This window comes from Alexandromys fortis, unplaced genomic scaffold, assembly GCF_014885135.2.
Source record: "Alexandromys fortis isolate MF-2015 unplaced genomic scaffold, M_Fortis_MF-2015_v1.1 scaffold_235, whole genome shotgun sequence".
NCBI lineage: Eukaryota > Metazoa > Chordata > Mammalia > Rodentia > Cricetidae > Alexandromys > Alexandromys fortis.
In genome coordinates this window covers 1,646,634-1,668,674 of record NW_026068114.1, presented here as the reverse complement: position 1 = coordinate 1,668,674, position 22,041 = coordinate 1,646,634, and the positions used below count along the sequence as shown (strand labels likewise).

Genomic DNA, 22,041 nt, shown 5'->3' with positions numbered 1-22,041 from the left:
CTATTCTCATTTGACAAGGTTTTCCTGGACACTCAGAATCCCCTGAGGTTCTTAGGAGCCTAGCGGATAACAATGCAGAACAATGGGGTGGATAATCACTCTCTCCCAGCTAAAGACTTCCTTTATTGACTTCTCTGACTTCCTGTCAATACTGTGCTGCCAAGTCAGTCTCCTGTTCTAGGCAACTATTAAAAGCAATTTTCTTGAAACTAAAAATGGCATATAGCCCCTAGTCATAAATCACACTAATTTCAATTATGAGCCACTTCGGCGATTACAACTTTAGGCTATTCGAATGTTTGCAATATTAAAATATTTGCAAAGGAAGCTGTTTATATTTCTATTTCTGTTTTTAGCTCTTAAAATGTAAACAAATGCAAGAGCAAAGAAAGATATCTTAGTTATTCCTTCTGCAAGATAATGAAGGTGATAGCAAGTCTTAATAAACATTTAGTATCTAGAATGATAGCGTTATCTATTCTTTATTGAAAGAGAAACTAAAGCAATATGTACTTCCTTGTGTCTTGGTTAAGTGGCTAGTGTGATTTAGGGTTCTGACAGTGTCTCATGCTGCTGTATCAAGGACATGGAATGATATCTAGAACACAGCAGTTAGTCAATCAAGTTTTACCAAATAAAATCAACCAAATCAAAGGATCTAGAGCAGTGGTTCTCAGTCCATGGGTCATGACTTGGGCCACAGATCAGATACCCTGCACATCAGATATTTACAACTCATAACAGTAGCAAAATTACAGTTATAAAGTAGCAACAAACAATTTTATGCTTGGGAGTCACCATGATATGAGGAATGGTATTAAAGGCTTGGGGTCAACCATGACATGAGGAACTGTATTAAAGGGTCACAGCATTAGGGAGGTTGAGACCACTGCTCTAAAGAGATATAGTTCAATAGTTAAGAGCACTTCCTGATCTCAGAGAGGACCTGGTTCGGTTCTCAGAACCCATATGGTGGCTCATAACAACCTGTTAACTCCCGTTCCAGGGGATACAATGCCTCTTATGACTTCCTTGGGAACTAGGCACACAAGTGGTACACAGACATATATGTAGTCAAACACTTTTAAACATAATGTAAAGTAAATCAAAAAATACGGTTTAAATAAATAAGTTACCATTTGGTTTTATATCAAGGATTGACCTATGACCTTTAACCTCCTCAAGATGAAGCACACAAGCCCATTATATGCGAGCCATATTCTCCACACCAGAATCTAAGCTCCCACTCGAAGAGTGGCTGAGCAGCTTCTTTCTGGGGCAATCCTGCTTAGTTAGCACATTACACACACACACCCCACACGCAGTTTTCCTTCTTTTGTTTTTGTGCTAAGGGAATTTGTATAAAAACAGGATCTTTGTTGCTTAGTAATTCATCTGCTCCAGCTGCCTGTGCTCTGTTCCCAATCAAAATTCTTGGTTTTCAGCCCCCTCATCACTTGTACACTGAGCGAAGTGAACTGGCCAGCCTTGTTCCTTTCTCCCCCTTAAGGAACACCAGGCGCTAGGCTCCTAGACACGACTCCTCTGTGCTTCAACCTTGGGCTGTGTGTGCTTAGGCCCTCGACAGCCAAGAGTAAGGCAAAGGGCTGCGCCTGGATTAGACTCTCCCACACCACCGATCAGAAAAACTTCACTGGCTAGCAGAAGTCTCCAGCTTGATGGCGGGAGGGCCATCCTCACATGAAGTTGGGAAGGGCCACCCCACATCAAGGTGGGAAGGGTCACCCCCTATGTCAAGGTGGGAAGGGTCAGCCCCTATGTCAAGAAAGGGACACAGGAGAGGTAAATACTCAGCTGGGAACAGAAGCATAAAGGGGAGCTGATCCTCAAGTCTTGGTGTTACTTTGGCTTACTAAACACACACCCTCTCTGTCTCTCTCCCTGTCTCTCTCTCTCTCTCTCTCTTTCTGTCTCTCTCTGTCTCTCTCTCTGTCTCTCTCTGTCTCTCTCTCTCTCTCTCCCACACACACACACACTTCCCCACGTGTGTTTGTCACAGTATTCCCCACTCCAGATCTGCCTGGCCCTTTCCCAGAGCTTTTTCTCCAGTTTCTTCTCACTGTTTCTCCAAAAGGAACAACAAACAGTTTCCTAAGTACTCATCATCATAAACTCTGACATGCTAAATTATGCCCTGCTCTATTTATGGACCCCAGTAAGCCCATAAAACCCCTCCCTTACCAGCAACCCACCCCACACAACGCTCTCACTTCCCCTTTTCCCTGCTTTAGGATACTTCCTAAAGGAGGATCTAGGCCAGGCGCACCCTCCACCTCCATCCTGAGATGGGTTTGCCCCCAATTCTCAAAGGCCTAGGGAGCTCTTTACCTGGAAGACAGTTGCATTCAAAAGTGAAGTCACCAGTCTGACGGCAGGTGCCTCCGTTGACACAAGGCGAGGGTGCACAGGGCACATAGGGGCTGTCACAGTGCTGGCCTGTGAAGCCCTGGGGACACTGGCATCGGTAGGAACCAGGAACGTTGAGGCAGGTGCCTCCATGTTGGCAGCGTCCTGGAATGTCACATTCATTGATATCAGTTTCACACTTCTGCCCTGTGATGCCTGCTGGGCATATGCAGGAGAACTGGTTGGCTGCGGAGGTACAGGTGCTCCCGTTTGCACAAGGATGAGACAGACAGGCATCTGTCCACTGGCACTGCTTCCCTGAAGGGAGGAAAACAGAACTCAGTACCCGTCACACTCAGCTGCTCCTTCTCCCACATGGCAAGTAACGCAGGGGCTTACACGGAGACCCCTGGACTTTAGATCTTACAGAGCACATGGGTGTCACCTCAAGCTCTTCAGACACACAATGTTCTCCAGACGCTCCCCAAGGTCCTTAGGGGAGACTAAAGGCTCTGAGGGTAAGGCACACGAGGGGACTGGGTGCTGGCACAGGGTCTAGGCCCTACCTCCCGGTCTTTGCTGAAGCTGCCTCTTTACTTACCTGGTGGACTCTCTCTTCTACTGACAATACGGCCCAGCAGCTGCTACCTCTGTCAAACCATCCCTAATGCCTGCCCCCAAGTGTGCTTGTGCTGTCTCCTTCACCCATGCCAGCCACCACAGCACAAGGCTGGGTGCCCACAGCAGGCTCTCAACCATGTCTGCTGATTGAATAAAACATATTTTTCATACTATATGGTTATTAAATTGAGCTCTTAGGTGACAGAAACAAGTCAACACTACTTTTTTTCTTTAAACACAACAAATCCAACCTAATTTTCTGAGTAATAATTTTAAATTTTGGCCTACAGATTTATAGAACTGTTGTTTTAGTGTTTTAGCATTGTGCCAGGAGCCAAAATGACAGACAATTCTTCTTTTTTCACCAAGCTGAGGAGAGAAAGAGGAATTTGAGAGACTGGAAAGCCAGTCCCTGAGTGTCAGGGGAGGTTTTAGGAAGCAAACAACCACGCTTATAGGCATCTGACCCCATTCTTTCTCCTCTTCTGCCCCTTAACAATTCTCATAAGGTAGAGGATATGTTAACTGTACGTCTTACAAATTAAGAAGTGGAATATAAAAAGATTCTCAATGCCTCAATATGGCAAAATGCTATTCTTGAATTATTTTCCTTCTACACTTTATAAAGTACCTCACATACATTTTATGTTCTCTTAATCACATTTTGTATCTTTTATTTGCTTGCAATGGCTAACACTTACCTATTAACAGAGTTTTACATGTCCCTGAGCCTTTTCCATATCCCACCCTATATCCTAATGCTAAACTGTACGCTGGAGCTCGGGAGCCTGATGTGGTGGTCTGAGTCAGACCCACAGGCTCAGTATCTGAGTACTTGGTCCTCAGCTGGTGGTGCTCTCTGGGAAGGAGAGGAGCCCCTGCTGGAGGAAGTACACAGAAGAGGGCAGGTTGTGTGACAGCAGGCAACCTCACCTCACTTCCACTCTGCTAGTTTCTATCTATGGCTGAAAAGCGATCTGACAACTTCCTGGTCTGGCTACCTGCCATGCCTTCCTAGCGACTATGGATCCTCCCTCTGGAGCCATAGGCCCAAATAAACTCTTCTATAAGTTGCTTTGATGGTGAATGGTAACTAACACACCTGAGGAGTGAGACACTGGGATCCACATGTGCACAGGAGGGTTGCTGCTGAGAACGGGAAAGAACAGGCTCAAGCTGAATCCATTACCTGTAAAGCCGACTTGGCAGGTGCACTCGTAGGTGTCCTGGCTGAGCATGTGGCAGGTACCTCCATTCTGACAGGGGGGTGACACAAAGCAGGGGTGAGAGGTCGAGTACTGGCAGTCCTCTCCTGTGAACCCTGGAGCACATAGGCAGGTGGCTTTCCCCAACATGGCCTGGGTCACACAAGTGCCACCATTTTGACAGCGGTTCTTCTCACAGGGGTCTCGATGTTGACAATATTCTCCCAAGAACCCCTCTGGACATCTGTATTTTAAAAAAAAAAAATCTATGAAAAACACCTTACTTCTTGTGAATCCATAGACCAGAAGCTGTTGTACATGCAAGAAAATATTTGGGTGTGAACAGAGACATCTGGGGGTACATACAGCCTGCAAAACCCAACTTCAGGAACAGAGACATCTGGAGGTGCATACAGTCTGCAAACCTCGACTTCAGGAACAGAGACATCTGGAGGTGCATACAGTCTGCAAACCTCGACTTCAGGAATAGAGACATCTGGGGGTGCATACAGTCTGCAAACCTCGACTTCAGGAATAGAGACATCTGGGGGTACATACAGCCTGCAAACCCCAACTTAAGGAATAGAGACATCTGGGGGTATATACAGTGTGCAAACCCCCAACTTCAGGAATAGAGACATCTGGGGGTATATACAGTCTGCAAACCCCTGACTTCAGTAATAGAGACATCTAGGGGTGCATACAGCCTGCAAACCCCGACTTCAGTAATAGAGACATCTGGAGGTACGTACAGCCTGCAAACCCTGACTTCAGGAATAGAGACATCCGGAGTACGTACAGCCTGCAAACCCCAACGTCAGGAGAAGTGGGGCTCAGAGAACTTATTACATTCCCAGGCCTTTCTGAGTCCTGGCAGGTAACAGAATAGTGGTGCATGATCCAGCAGGGTCTGCTACAGCCAGTTAGCACGGCCCTTCCTCAGAGGTCCACACGGGCCACAGGCTGCGATGGTCTCTCCGTAGAGCATTTGCATACCTGTCTCCTGTGTCATTAACTTTCTCATTCTGATGAGGCAGCTGTCAAGACTAAGACAGTCTCCTGACAAGTAGACTCAGCCCTCTAGACTTTCCAGGTTAGCATACACACACCATCATGTGCCCCTGCTCAACTGAGCTGAGAAACGGGAAGTTATTCTGTCTCTGGACAACTGAGACTGAGACGAAGAAGGAAAAAAAGGTTCGGGAATAGTTTAAAAAGACATTTTAAATGTTGGTATATAAACAAATGAAAAGACATGGAGTATGATTGAAGTACCACATAAACAACTGTGTGCAGCAGGGAGATAATTCAAGAATAATACTCTAGCTGTGCATGGGAGTACACACTTGCAATCCCAGGACTTGGGAGAAGAAAGCAGAAGGTCAGGGGTTCAAGGTCATCCTAGGTTACATAATGAGATCAAGGACAGTTGGGACTACATGAGATCCTGCCTCAAATAACTTTTTCCCCATATTTTCCATGTTAAGAGCATGAGAAATCATTTTATATTCCACCTCTTAATTCATAAGACACACAGCCACCCCAAACTATGCACATCATTGATAACAATGTTCTCTGAACAGCATCAGACAGGGACTCCCGCTTTCACAATGGAAAAGCTGGGACCACTAACAACCATGTAAAGCTAACAATAAGAACTGTGCCTCTAACAAGTTTGCTGCCTGGCTGAAGCCCCAGAAACCTGACTCGACCTATCTGCTCATTTTACTTTACGGAAGATAAGGGAGTGATCTAGAAGCCTGCCCCACTATTACCTAAAAGACAACACCTTTAAACCAACTAACCCTTCACCCTCACACACAGCTCCTGCCATGTCTTCTCTGGTGACCTGAAGAACTGAAACCATGCTGAATTCCTTTCTGCTTTTACCAAGCACAGCTACTGGTTGGCCAGGTGAGGTCTTAGGGTTCAAGGTTTTTGAGAAAATGAGGAAGGCAAAATGTAAGGGAACCTAGGACGCCAGGCTCAGAAGGACTGCGCAATAGCTATAATGACTGGGGGAAAGCAGCTGGTAAACAGGCACAGTGTGGTGATGTAATCGGCCACAGCCTCCTACCCCTTCCCAGAAGCCCAGCATGGCTTCCGTGCTTCAGGTCACCATGGAAAGTGTGGCAGGCAGGGAGCAGACAGGACTTCATCAGTAGGTCTGTCCCTCTCCAGACAGGAAGGGAGCAAAAGCAGAGTTCACAGTGATGGAGCCAATGACTGACAGGAGATAGTGAGTGCGCCTCAGCTGGGTGGAGGTCTCCTCAAGAACCCAGTGGGGCTGGAGAGATGACCCAGTGGGTAAGGGTGCACTGCTCTTGCAAAGCCCCAAATTTGGGTCCCAGCACCCATATCAATAGGTCGCAATTACCTGTAACCACACCTCTAGAGGACTTGATGCCCGGGGCCTCCCTGCACCCACATGCACACTCCCCCCCCCACACACACACAGATACACACAGACATATAATGAAAGATAAATCAGGTCATTATAAAAGCCCAGGTGCTGTAACTATGAGCCAATTGCTTCTCCCCACTGACACCGTCAATAGTGAAGAAGGCTACTCACACTGTGGGGTCGTGTGAGAACCAGGCAAACTCAAGTATGTGGGAGAAAAAATATTGTGAGTATTAAAATGCTCGGCAAATGAAAACCACTTTTCTCTCCACGCTCGCTGAGGAAAATATGATGCATTATCCAAATCCCAGCTTGATCTGACAATACAATGTGGAGCTTCGCTGGGTTTCTTTTTTCTTAAGCAGAGGCACAGAGAACACCAATGTGGCGTGGCTAAAATTAACCCTGAGAGGGATTATTAAAAGCATTTGCAGCTTATTTTATTCAAGAACTGTGTTGTGGAAGATGCTGAGAAACTGCGCCCACCTCCCACTCACAACAACAGGCCTCTGGGCATCAGGCCTGGTTGATCCTCCCGGGTGGGAACCAGGCACTCTGTGAATAATGGCACGCCTCTAAACCCGGGTGGGCTCTGCCCAGCTCTGTGCCTCAACTGTTACGCACCCTGGTGCTGCCATGTGGCATCGGCTAAGAAAGTGCAAACTCATTGAAATGTCAGCATCATAAACATACAATGAAAACACGGTTCCCAGGAAAACAAAACTGGACCAACACGAAAGTTTTGGGACCTCAAAGACGCTCTTCTGAATTCTGGATAGGGTTTAATCCTAATGGCTGTTCCCTACCAAGTATGGAGAATAAGTTTCAACTAAGTAGATCATGTTTAAGAAGCCAGCAGCAGTGGGGAGGAGCAAGGAATGGCTCGGGGGTCTGATGCGGTCCATTTCTGTATGACCTACAATCCATGAATGGTTTTTACATTTCCAGATGCTTGAAAAACTTAAAAAAAAAAATATTTTGTGGCACTTGAAGGATATATAAATTCAAATTTCCGCAGCCATAAATAATCACGTTGGAGCCCCGCCATGCTTGCTCATTTGCAGATGGCCACGGCTGCCACAACAACAGAGTGGAATATTTGCAGTAAGACCACATGGCCCACAAAGATATTTAGTCCCTGGAACTTTGCAGAAGTTTGCCAAGTTTTCAATAGAGAAGACATGAAGTCTATTAATAGTATCCAATATGCTTATTAATCATGACATTAATGATGATGAAGAATATTCTACTAGTTTCCACACACAAAAATATTAAACTCATTCATTAACTGTGAGAGTAAACAAAAATAGCAAATGCTGACTATGTGCCAAGCATTTTCCAGTAGTCATGGATACACACAGGTTCAGCATCCAAGGGCTCAACCAAGCAGAGGTCAAAAATGTCTGGGTCAGGGCAGGAAGGAGTCCGCACTGGCCGTGTTCAGCTGCTTTGCCGGTCCCTGGATAAACAGCACGACAGCTATTTACAGCACTAACACTATGGTAAGCATTAAAGGTCATGAGCAGGTGGTTTAATATGGGAGGATACGCACAGGTTGCATAAAAATCCTGTGAACCTTTAGATAAAGGCTCCATGGGGTTCCTGGAGTCCACCCCCAACTGACAGAGGGACAACTGTGTAGGAAAACCTGAGTTCATGGGCTGAAACCCCAGCAAGCAACAAAACAAGTAAAAGATACATTAGGCAGAAGAAAACATAAATCAGGAAGGAATGGAGGGGCTGGGGAGATGGCTCAGCAGTCAAGAAGTGCACAGGCTGCCCTTGTAGAGGACCCACAATACCCACATGGTGGCTCATAAGCACCGCAACTCCAGGTCCAAGGACACAACACCCTTTTCTGACCTCCATGGGCCCCAGGCATGCATATGATGCACACACATACATGCAGACAAACATCCATACACATAAAATACAACCAAGGAGGAGGCATAGGCAGGAAAAGAGAGACAGTTCAACTTCCAATCGGAAAACCTGGAGCAGATGATGAGGGGAGGTGTCCACGGAAGAGAGACACAGAGCGCAAAGGCCCTAAGGCGGGAAGCAGCCTTCAAGGAAGGGGATGGGACCTTGTGCTGCTGTCAAAGGGAGTAGGGAGGGGAGCTACAGGATGGGGGACCTTTAGTCCTGTGAAGGGGTTCAGGGTTCCCCCATCAGCACTTGGGGATGACACACAGCAGAGCTAAGCTGCTGAAGCCCATGACCCACGCTCTTCTTTATATGAAACTAGACCTACGTATGGGTGAAGCCCTCATCCTAACACCACCACCATTGCCTTCTGAGCGTGCGGACATTGTGTGGCTCAGCTGAGACTTTACCCTTTGCCATAAGGAAGCCCCCATTCCCACAGGAGGCTCTGTTGGCCACTTTCCTGCACCCCAGCATGTGACCCTGTCTCTCACAAAGCCTGGTGAAGCTAGTCTACCTTTTTCCTCGCCCATCATGGCCATTTTCTTCTCTTTTTTTTTTTTTTTTTTTGGTTTTTCGAGACAGGGTTTCTCTGTGGCTTTGAAGCCTGTCCTGGAACTAGCTCTGTAGACCAGGCTGGCCTCGAACTCACAGAGATCTGCCTGCCTCTGCCTCCCGAGTTATCATGGCCACTTTCAATTCAAGTCTGAGTGCCCTGCCCTTCTCTGTTGTCTACATTTAGTGTTTGTCATTGTCACAATGACTTAAACATAACAGACGCCAAAAGACACCACTCTATGCTACTAGATCAGTTTTCTAAGCCATTTACCTACCTTGATATGTCTTGCCAAAGGCTTAAAAAGAAACACCGGGGAAAGATCATTTTCCCATAAAACTTTAACACTTCCAATTTTCTAAGGATCCTATTCATAATCTGAAGTCACGTCTATTTAATAGCTTTAAGTTACAGATCATTTCTGTGTTCTGACAAGTCTTGTTAACTGAATTCCTGCAATGCTTATCATTCATGTTCACAGTTTCCTTCTTGATAGGAGCTCTGATCATCTTTAAAGCCTCAGGCCAGACATCTTGTTGCTGGTTGTTTCCCCACCTCTGTGCATCCTTGAATAGTAGGGCCTTCGAGCACCATAAGGTAATGTCTACCGCATGGCTGAAGCATTTCTAAAGTAGTCCTGAGATGCCATAGCCAGTCTCTGCTTAAATACAGCATGTAGAAACAGGAGGACGTAAGGAAGTGTTCCTTTATCACTGCTCCTTCTCCAAAGCCTCTACTCCAGAACCAGCCCACCTGAACTGCAGCTCTGCTTCATCATTCGGGCCCCATGGATTCCCAGACATAGCAGGAGCTCTCTCTGTTCTAAGACAGATGCAGTATGAGGGTCTTCCTGCCCTCACAGAATCTCCACATCATCACAGCACTCCGAACACCGTGCAGCAAAAGGTGAACGCTGTGTATTTCTTAAGTAAAATTACTGGCTTGCTGCTTCAACCATCTTTCTGTTGTAAGAAAAATGTTCCTTTAAAATTTTGCCACATACACACACCACATACTTTGCTTCACATATACCTACCACACACAACACATATTACACACACAAATACAACACATACCACATATACACACATCCCCCTCTCTCACACACACACATACCACCAGGGGTTAGAAGGGGTGGTGTTGGAAAAAGACTCCATCCGAAAGGTTAAAGGTTACCTTTACAGCTGCCCTGCCTGAAACAGCCAGCCGAACCCTACCTCTCACATGGAGCGGAGGACATGAATGGCTGCAGCTCGGGTTGTCTCCCTAGTAATACAGGGCAGAAAAATGTCCCCTTCCACGTCTCCCAAGTGAATAGCCACCCGTCCAGCAAAAAGCCTAAAGCAATGAGCAGCTTTGACAGCTCCAAAACGACTGAAGTCTGAGGAGGAAATAAACCTCCTTTTCAACTAAACACCAGTGTCCGCTCACCCCATTTTCCCCACCAAATGTTCTAGCGGCAGGGTGAGCCCCAAATCTACCCAGGCTTTACTGAAGCTCGTTTTGGTTTTGTTTTGAGGGTTTTTATTTTAATTTTTTGGTGAGGATTTAGTCATTAAAAGCAACAACAAAGCAAAACCCCAGCACACACAAGAAAGAGGGGTGTACTTCACACAACAGCAATTTCAAAATCATGAGTTTTCAAGAACTGTACAGAATGTGTGGGGGGGTGCTTCTCCTGTAAGCCCATGGCAGTGCAGCTGTTCCCCATTAAAGCGCCTCTTGACTCCCTCTGGGCGAGTTTCCAGCAGCAAATTCTTTAAACAGAACTTAGCTTTCAACCCACTTTCTTCTTGCTCTGGGCCCCTCAGCCATCCACTCTGCAGTGGAGCCTGCCTCTGCTGAGCTGGGGGGGGGGGGACTGTCGTTAAGGTAAAGGGGGTGGGAGGCTAAGAGAACCCACAAACTAAATTAAGCATCAGTCAGTAACAAAGATCTACAGTTTGAAGGGCTCCAGGTCAGTCTGTTCTTTCCTGTGGCCACGATGCCAGCCAGGTTTCCTGCCACCGCCACCACCACCCACCCCTAGCCTGTTTCCCCCAGCCAGGTTCCCTGCCACCACCACCCTCCCCTACCCGTTCCCGTTCCCCCTGTTAAAATAGATAAAAAGTAATTGCTAACAGCCGAAGTTGGCAGTAACCAGTGAAAGTTCTATTTAACGTTCAATTCCCAAAGCCAGGCTGAAAACATGTAAGTGCCCCAAAGCATACAGGCTCAAAGCACAACAGAGTCTAAATGTCTCAGCCGCACTCAAGAGCCCCAGCCACTGGCTAAGGGCGGTGTGTCCCTCATCCCAAGAACTTGGGCCCCATGTCTCACTAGACCATCAACCTCTTAATTCTGGGACTCTGTGCAGAGGAAAATAACCGGGCTGTGCTCAGTGCTGACTTGTTTGAAAGCACGGACTTACGGTTAACTTCCTGGTAAAAAAAAGGAGAAAATGGAAGTCACCTATCATGTTCACATCTTCCCGCCATCCCCACTCCCACTCATCCCCTGCTGCTACTCCCCAAAAGAGAATGGGAAATGAAGAAAAAAGAAAGGGAAACAGTATACCTTACTCAGGAGGAAGGGAGGGGTACCGGTGTGGGCGTAAAACATGCTTTCCAGGGCCGTCTTAGTTTGAAGTAAAGGACACAAAAATGAGTATATAATCAACCCTACACAGACAGACAGACAGACAGACAGACAGACAGAGACAGAGAGAGAGAGAGAGAGAGAGAGAGAGAGAGAGAGAGAGAGAGAGAGAGAGATCTAATACACAAAGACGACCAAACACTGCGGGGCAGGCATTTTTCTGCTATGTAAATCTGCTTCCTGGACAGCACATTTCTGCCTTTCTTGTACAAGTATTTCAGAAAATGTTAATCTTGATTCCCACATTAGCTGAATGCTTCCAAATTAAAAAGTTTCCCACAGGAAAAACCTGGAAGGGGAGCTGGGAGGCTGGGGACTGTCTCTTGGAGCCCCACCTCGCTGGTTCACATGTGTTCAGGTTTTTCCACCCCCTCATCTGAATAAAGCAATAAACAGGCTGATTCTAATAAATCCAAACTGAAGAGGCTGAAGAGGCAGGGCCTCGGAGGCGCTCATTCACAGCTCTGCTCCTCTGCGCCTTCAGACTGACTCGGGAGCGAGGCAATGGCAAGCCATGCTTTATTTACACAGCCTTATCGTCCGGCTGACAGTCCAAGCTCATCTATCAGAGCGCTGAGGCCGAGCTGGGCGTTCATGCTCTTCAACAGCCTTCTGAAAGATGGGACGGGGGACATTCAGTGCTCTGGACCCTGAGAAGATATCCGTGTGTGATTAAAACACAACACACTCTGGTCACAGAGTTACAGAAGGCACCCTCACTGTGAGAGACAAGACAAGCGAGAGAGGAGGGCTAAGTTCGAAGCTCTGTGCTGCGGAAGCACGCAAGGGTCTGGGACCCTGACGCGCTGCCAAAGCACTCTCTGCTCCACTAAGTCATATGTGGTCCACATTTGAAGGTATCCAAGTTGCTGCAGTGAGTCACACCAGTCTATCTGGGTGACTTTTGCAGGATTGCTGATGGAGTCAGCCTCAACCGTGGTGCATCATTCCCAACCTCTGGGAACATTCCTGAACTCCTGATGCATGGTCTTCAAACAAATGCCTCAAGACAGCTTCTCTTCATGATTGGTACTTTCTCTGGACTCGCCTTCTTCCAGTTCAAACAGCATGCTACAGTCCACCACTGTTCATGCCAGGCCTGTGCACACACCATCCGCAGCCCCATTATCTCCACATCCCGGTTGCAGCCATGCCCTAACATTGCTTCAAGCCCAGCTTAAATGTTATTTCCGGCCCGGCAGGGTGGCCTGTGCTGCCTATGATTGCACTTGGGAGGCGCAGGCAATCAGCCCCTGTCCCTACTCCCCAAAAGAAGAAAAGGAGGAAGAGAAGAAGGGAAGAGGAAACGCTACAGGAAGGGGAAGAAGGAAGAAAGGGGAGAGAAAAGGGAAGGGAAGGGTGGGAAGGGACATCCCCACTTTATGCTCCCATAAATCTGACACGTTGCATTAACCTTTACTATAATTATTTACCTTCCCTAATAGACAAGAATTATTCTCTGCTGTATTCCATATGCCAAACACAGCGACCAGCATATGGAAGTCATTCAACTGTTCAGCGCGCATTCTTAACAGATGCCAAAGGGCAAAACGTAAGGGTCCACAGAATCTTAACAACTTAAAGACTCTAGACTTCAATTACACTGAAAGTTTGGGAGCCACTGGGTTGAGCTATTTACCTAAAGGATTTTTAAACTAATTAAAATTCTTGATACACAGAGTATCGACCCCTTAACCTTCACACACCCAAGCCTATTCAGAGCCATCCAACCCCATATGGAGTAGATTTCTTTAGATCACAATTTCCTCAGAAATATGAAGTTACCCAGAAGTCAGAGGGAGACAAGTGCTGCACACAAACCCGACTTTCACACACAGCTAATGCTGGCAGTGCCTGTAGGAGAAGCACACACGGCATCAGAAGCAGGCACCAGCCAGCACCAGCTCTGCTTCTGGGGTTGGGCCAGGCTTACCTGTAAGCATCTCAAGACACTTTTAAGAGAAAATTTGATTACTGAAGTCATCACCATCACAGCAGCCATCCCCCAAACCTGTCCACACAAAGGATAACTTCCGTGGTGTTTATATCAGCTGACACTCGTCACTCTGATGGTAAGGAGGACAATTATTTGTCAAAGAAAAATGTGTGATTTTTACTTCCCTTGTTATTTTAGGAGCATCTCTGTTTTGACCCTGCCATAACCCAGCGCAGGCCATCTAGTTAGAAGACTACCACGGATCAAAAGCTGCCCAGAGGGACCAAGTGTGATTTATGCTGGAACTCATCTCCTCTGCTTCAAGAACTTCATCTGCACATTAAAACAACCAAACATCAGAAAAACGGCTCTTCTGGCATCTGCCAGTTCTCTTGGGAAAACAGGAACTTAAGAGTGGCTCTTATGCCCTAAAGTGGGTTGGCACACACTTGTCTTCGGGGGAAACCACTATCTGTTTGTATCATCCGCGCAGGCTCTACATTGGTGCCGTTTTAAAGGGCCATACAAAGCGACACGTCTTGACTCTGGGCCTAAAGCTATCTAGCACTCTAAGGGAGTCTGCGGGCACTTGCTCTGAGGGCAGGACAGCACTGATATCATAAAGACAAAACACTTGCCTACAGTTCGGGTTAACGCTTGTTTTCTACAAATACGGCCATTTTTGATAGAGACAAACTCAGTTGGTAGAGCACTTGGTTCCTGTGTGAGAAGCCATTGGTTTAACTCCCAAGGCCACAGCAAAAGGAGGAGAAGGAGAAATACAGAACAGGACTGTAGAAACCAGGCCAGTTTAATTCCAGAAGGACAGCCCAATGGTCTGAGGAGCACCTCTGTGGGCTGCCACCCTCTGCATGATAAAACAAAAGATGAAGGCTGGGAGTATAGCTTTGGGGTAGAGCACTTGACAAGAGCAAGACTCTGGATTAGATGCCAACACCAAAAATGTAAATAATGAAGAAAATAAAAAATAAAAAAAATTATGGTGTCTAACCCTAATGTGGCATCTATCTGTCACTACACCTTTTAAAATAGGACCATGGCCTAATCGGAGGGGGGGAGGTGGAGGATCAATTCTTGTGAGTAAAAACTGAGATTTTACAGTGGCTTGTGGTCTTTCATACTACAGAAACTAACCATCAAACAGACATGCTAAAAGCATTCCATTTTACCCAAAGCAAAGGTAAAAGCACATGGGGAAACATTTTCAGGGGTGGTGGTAACAAGCACAGAAGACCCCAAAATCTGAAGTGGCCCAGGCTGAATCTGTGCTTCAAGACAGAGCGCAAATACAAGCATAGACAAGGCCAAACTACAGCAGAAACAGCAACATGCTACAGCTCGGCTCCCACAGCATCTCGCTGCTTCATGACTAGGCTGAGCCAGGGCAGGGCTACTACAGAGCTACCCATATTCTCCACTGAAAACACTGTCCGGCAGCATTGAGGACATGGGTACATGCACAGGTACATGCATGTATGTATGCACACACAATCCAAGTCTGCCATATAGATGAATGAGTGTAAATGTACAATGCTGTGTGTCCAACAATTAGCAGTTTGCCCTCTATCTGAATGAATATTAAAGCGTAATTTGCACATAGTTTTTAAAATGTCCTGCCTAGGGCTTCAAGACAGCCATAGATCTTTCTGGCAAAGCTGATGCCCACAGCCCATTCATCTGGACCAGCCCTGGCTCTGCAGGTAGACATGTAATCCTGAACAAATATCTTCACTCCCTATCCTCAATCTTCCTGGATGTCAAAATAAGATGCTTGGTTCTGGATAGAGGGCTCAAAAGTGACAAGCACTGGCTGCTCTTGCAGAGGACCAGAGTTCAGTTCCCAGAACCCTCAGTGCAGCTCACTCCGTCTGTAACTCTGGCTCCAGGAGACCTGATGCCCTCTTCTGGAGCCCCGAGCATGCATGTGGGTATACACATGGGAAACACCCTGACAATAACAGAAATAAACAAATCTTACTCTGAAATTCCACAGTCCCCTCAGTCATGTCCACACCGTGGAGCTACAGGACAGCTACCAATGATGCTTAGACTCACCAAACTTTAAAACGTTAAACCGTACTAGCGTTAACATTCTTACTCTCTCAAACTGCTCCACAAAACCTCTCCTTTTCATCTGTTTCTCATGGTAATACATGTCTGCCCACATCGGGTCTTAAAGGGTTGTTACCCTGAAGAAAAAGAACAGGAGGGACATCCAGTTCGCCTAATGGGGTCAAGAGAAATAGCCCAAGCCTGTCTATATTCCAGCCAGTGATGCAACACAGAGTAATTGCAGGTGCATCCTAAGGTCCCTTTAACCTCCTCCCAAGTGTGATGACCTCAGTATGGACATCTTAACTCCCGCAGCATTTTTACCCAAGGATACTGCTGGCTGTGTCAGTGTTGGGGGTAGGGGTGGGATGGGGTACTTCTTGGCTGCTGCCCCACTATAACCAGGCTACTACAGTACTCCAAGTCCTGCTCCTACGGCAAGATCATGCCCATGCTCCTCTTTTTCTCACACCCCTCCAGGTGCCCAACTATCCTGGCAATGGGCCCAGCATGCTTGTGTAAATGAATTCTTGCTCAGGTCTCACTTGGAGCTAAGCCCTCCCGGGAGGGCATAGGAAGCCAAAATCAAGCAAAAGAGAACTGACAATGTATTCAAACACTATGGGAACTAAGAAGAAATCCAGAGCCCAAAGGACCTCTGTCCCTTTCTAGGCGTCAGCATCTTCCCCAAGCCGGGCCAGCACAGCAGCCTGCTTTCTTCGGCACAGATGATGGCAGACACTTCAGGCCTTACAGGTAGATACCACAGGGCATTGAAATGACTGATGTGTATGAGAGACAGTGGTGGGGGAAGAGAATACTGCATTTAACCTCATGGGGAATCCACCATTAGGTAAATCTATGTAGGACCTTTCTCCAGAACTTGTTTTCAGGCATCTCTGTGACCCATATAAAGGCCTCTCCTGCTCACTCCCCCAGTTCATGACATTGTCACTAATTCCTATAAAATGAGGAGGCAGGGGTGGCGGCTCACACCTTTAATCCAGGGAGGCAGAAGCAGGTGGCTCTTCGTGTGTGCCAGGACAGCCAGGGCTATGTACAGAGACCCTGTCTCATAAACCAAACAACACAATGGAGATGGTGTATGCAAATCCCACCACTGAGCTGTGCCGTGAGACATCCATGAGCTCTGACAGCAGTGCCAGCCTTTGCCTGGAAGGAAATGAGTCACCTTCTCATTAGTAACCAAGTGCTGTCCGTTCCTAAATAGTGACCCGGGCCTTCACAGACATGAGTTTCAGCAATACGAGACTGAGAGTCAGACACCACAAATATTATATACAAATAGGGCTATGGCAGAAAAATAGTCAAGGAGGCTCCTTGGGTACTGCTCAGAATGACTAAGGTTTCAAAAGGGCAAGCTGCCCAGTGAAGAAATTCCTCAAGGAGACGAGCCTGACTTACACAAGCACCCGGGTTTCAAAATCTTAAAGGGCCAGGAGAGTAAATGACCAAGGCATTGCCAAAATCTAGGCAAGAAAATCATAACCAGCATCAAATGCTTTCCACACAGAGCAGGCATCTTGGTTTATTCTGGATAATTGAGGGTTTGGATATGTACTGTATAATTATAGGAAACAAGCAGTAAGGAACATGAGCTAATTTGAGGTAACCAAAGGCTTGGCTAACAGATACTCGCTTACTTGGATCCCTAAAGTGAATCTAACCTGGCCAGTGGGATGCTGGACAGAAGATACAACCGTGAGATACCTGAACTCTCAGCTGAAAGTCTGTACTGCGCCGCTGTGGGAACTGCCCACGGCCACCGTCTCTGTTTCATACCACTCCCTCATCCAAACCCATTCTTCTTCTTGGCTTGTGAGGTTCTTGGACTCTGAGTTTCTTGCATAATGTGGCCACAAGCCTACCTGGCTACTCTGTCTGGCCACACGATGAGTCAACACATAGCCAGAAAGTCTAAGGGAAGAAGGGTGTCAGCTGTCCTCTCTTCCCCCAAGCCTCTCAGGCTAGGCATTCCATCCCCACACGTTCGGGATAACATGTGCTGATGGAGTGTTTGTCCAAACCACTTAGCTGTCCCGAGAAACCAGACTGATCCACACACCGGTTTTGTAAAATGCTACATGAACTACAATTCAGACAGAAAAAAAAAAGCAACCAAGATGGAGACAAATCTGGGGCGTTCTGTTCTATTCAAAATACCCAACAGTGAAGGCCTAAGCTGCCTCTGGCTTCCTCATCCACGACGTCTACACCTAGGCCATGGCTGGAGGCAGTCCCCTGAATCCTTGCCATCCTATTGGGGAGACAGAGATGGTGAGAAGTTTGGAGAGTCGGGAGTTGGAGATTAAGGGCTTCGTGTACCGCTTAGATCCCAAGCCAGACTATGTTCTCCTGAACTTTCTCTTCATACAGGAGGGGAAATGGGATGGAAGGTTGTGATTCTGTTATTCACTGAGTGACGCCACCATCACCACTGTCCTTGCCTCCTCTCCTCCTTCCTAAAGACCTTCGTAAAGACCGTGGGGACTGTTTCTGAGAGGAACACATTAAACAGAAGTACTGAACAGAAAGGGAAGCCCGATTTCCCATCCGAGGAACTTAGACCCAGATGACTGCGTCTTTAGGAAGGTCACTAACAGCGAATAAATAAGATCCAGAAAATGTAGGGAAATCAAACAGAAATTTTAATTTCCCTTGCATTGACATCAATGTGAAACAGAACTCAAATTACACAAACATGGAAAAAACACAGTCTCCTAATACATGTGCATGCGCACACACATACATGAATATACACACGTGACAAGGGGGACCGAGACTCCAGTTTCATTCCTGGGAATTCTAACTCCTGAGCACTGCGGAGAATGTTCTATCATGTCCACATATTTATGCTATTTTATCAAAGCTTGGAAATCTCTTCATAATTCTGTTTTCATTGAATTTTGATGAAGGGCAGATATAGGTAAAACTAAAACAAAAAATTTTAATTAAGCTTCTCTAGAAAGAGAAATATTTCTCATTCTGCTTCCAGGGGAAGGTAAGTGAGGGGATAAAGAATTCCTACACAAACTGATGGTGCTGACAAGCTATGACTGAACAATAAGCAGCTTCTCACAGGATTAGGGTTAACCTGGAGACTGTGCTCAAAGAAGCTGAGCTAAACTCCAATCTATTAATGTCAGCTTTGTGAGCCAAAATTAATTGATTTAATTTATTGGCAGCTATCCAAGACAGGCAGAAGGATTCAGGCTGAGCCTACGAATGGCCTTCTACTTCACCAAACAACGAGACACTTATGGCTCCAGCTTAAGGCATAAAGAGGACTTGGAAAGAGCACGAGGAGCCTGCTACCGTGCACTGATGAGAAACCGGTGCTCAAGACTACATACACACACACACACACACACACACACACACACACAGTAAAGGCGTCTGAAAGGACAGTGTAAGGAAGACTCAGTCCACAATGGCACTGTTAGACACATGGACGTGGGTAAGTCACTACACAAACACAGAGACTTTGTGCTGGCGGCAACATCTCAGCAGCCACTGGATTTGACCCATCTCAATGCACAGCTGCACAAGACCAGGAAATGGAGAGGTTTCAGGTTTTTTAATCTAATTTTCTCTACTGAAAAGCACATCCACAAACACTATTTTCCAGCCCCCATCTCTTCATCTACATAATGGCAGAAACGCTTTGGCCAAGGCTGGCCTATGTAACCTCAGGTAGCTAGAAGCCAGTGGCATACAGGTGAGATGCCCAAGCCTACCTAATACCACGGTTTCTACTCTCAAAACAGAAACTAAGAAGCCAGCAAGAAGGCACAGAAGATAAAGTTACTTGCGGACAAGCCTGACGTCACACCTGAGTTTAAGCCCTGAAATCCACATCCCAGATCGGGGAGAACTGACTCCAGCTGACCTCTGACCTCAACATGTGTGCCATGGCACACACATGCCCACACACTAAATAAATAAATAAATAGATTTTAATTAAGAGTAGTAGAGATTTTTAATCATATTCTAGTAGTCCTATATCTCCCAATGTTTTGCACTTCCTTTTTGGGAGGTATTGCTTGATCTTTCACTTTAATATGCAATTTGCTCCCATTTTATTGATAGGTAAACTGAGACACAAAACAACAGCACATTTTCCAAGTGCTCATTTAGAGTCAGTATTTCAAAAAAGTTTTAAGATCCTGGGGAATTATTTAAACTCCCTGAGTATCCATACTAACTGATAAAGCAAGGACTCCACATTATGTATTTCAGTGAGGTCAGAACCTGGTCTAGAACAAGACTCAGCTATCACCGTGGTCGGTACACTGCCAAAGATCTGATCGCTAGCAGGAAGGAGCTCAAACTTGAGTCTATCTGGCATAGAGATCTATGTTCACAGCATGTTACCAGGGAGGACTCTTCCAAGACTTAATCTACTCACAAGTGCCAGGCTGAACCACACTGGGGCCCGGGGCAAATGTAGTAATCAGTACTGCTAATCTCTTTACGTAGAATTTTGAGAGTTTTCACCATTTCACATTGATTGTGATACTCTGAACATGGCACTGGGGTCTCACGGATCGTGATGACTGGGTTTCCAGGCAGTGCTTTAGATTCCACACCCGAGGCTGTGCCTCCCTCGTCTCACCCCCCACTCTGCTGCTCATTCTGAGCTCCGAACAGAGCTCACTGCAATCAGTTATTCCCCTGACTTAACACCGCCTTGCAGGGCCCACTCTGAACGCTTTAAGCCATCCAGCCCAGGGAACTGGTAACAGCTGGAGGACCCTCCAAAGAAGTATGAAGCAATGTATCAGTATCAGTTAACCACAACTACTACAGAAGACTTGGGGTGTTGTGTGCTACCACCAATGGTACCCACAGGCAGACTACAATGTTACTCTCTACCTGTATGGGTGTTTTGCCTCTATGTATGTCTGTGCACCACCTGCATGCCTGCTGGCCTCAGAGGCCAGAGAAGGGTGGTTGTGAGCCACCATGTGGGTGCTGGGAACCAAACCTGGCTGCTCTGCAAGAGAAGCAGTGCCCTTAACCACTGAGCCACCTCTCCAGCCCACAATAAGTAACTCTTGAGTTAATTATTCTTAAATACCACACTAAGACAAAGAGAAAAGAAAAAAATTACTCCCCTGTGAAAGGATTTTAAAAAAAAACAACTTTATTTCATGCACATTGGTATAACAATGTCAGATTCTCTTCAACTGGAGCTACAGACAGCTGTGAGCTGCCATGTGGGTGCTGGGAATTGAACCCGGGTCCTCTGGAGGAGCAGTCAGTGCTCTTAACCACTGAGCCATCTCACCAGCCCCGAAAGGATTTTAATAAACCAAGGATACCACACTTCATTTAATGTTTAAAAGATGCTAAAGAGATTGTAGGGGGAAAATGTTAAGACTTTAGAAGTACAGCTGGCTCTTCTATCACCTTCCAGAGAATGTATACATACACGATGCTCTGCTGACTAGGGCAACTAACGCGAAGGAGCCAGGCTGGCAGGACCTGCTTGGCAAGAAAGCAAGCGATTAGGTGGGGAACAGTCCTGTTCCCTGGCTCTGATAGTCAGTCCCCTTCACAGCAGTGAATCACTAACAAAGGTGATGAAAGGGATTAATGCTGAGTCAGCTATGACTTCAGAACACACCCTTTGGAAACCACCACCACGGCACAGGCGCAAGCACTGGGGACCCAGCCTCCATCATGTGCTGAGTTCTGAGGGAGTCCAGTGCCTCTGATTTCCGCTGTGATACCTAAATTTGTTAAGAGGACAATGAAGGCAACCTGCCCAGTTTTCTTGGATGGATTTCAGATGCCTGGACCACCAACATCACTCTAATCCTGGCAAAGAAAATACTTAGTTGCTAATGTTTATTAAAGCTAGCAGACAAGGTTTGGATAAAATGTGACATAAGCTTGTATTTTATAACATTTTGCATCCATCACAATGCACTTTAAAACGTAATTTTTAAATACAAACTGGAGATTCCCAGGAGAAAGCACAGGAACCTCTGCAACTGTGTGGCTTTATAACTAGTATTGCCTTCTTTTTCCACACTGTGCTAGGCACCTCCTCCAAGATAGGGGATAATGAAGAACCCTTTACGATTCCAATTTGCATTCTTAAGACTAACAGCAATAATGGAATCAGAGGAACTATCTTATCTGTTTGTAACAATTATAAACTCAGGATGAAAGAGAAAAGGCACCAGCAGAAACTACAAGGGAAGTAGGACTTGAGAGGGGAAGGAAGCAAACAGCAGGACACCCACACTTAACTCTGCAAGCTGCTCTCCAGCTCAGGCAGTGCTAC

At 46.4% G+C, this 22,041-nt stretch overlaps 1 protein-coding gene across 1 annotated transcript in view; it reads right to left on the bottom strand.

The window, feature by feature from the left end:
- The window catches only part of LOC126490096 (notch homolog 2 N-terminal-like protein A), a 137,398-nt gene that overhangs the window by 74,573 nt on the left and 40,784 nt on the right, over positions 1–22,041 (bottom strand). The window contains exons 3-4 of the mRNA XM_050124779.1: positions 4,178–4,437; positions 2,350–2,685 (exon numbers count right to left, since the gene is read on the bottom strand). Of these exons, the coding sequence (XP_049980736.1) occupies positions 2,350–2,685; positions 4,178–4,437 (596 nt within the window). The remainder of the gene's footprint in view (positions 1–2,349; positions 2,686–4,177; positions 4,438–22,041) is intronic.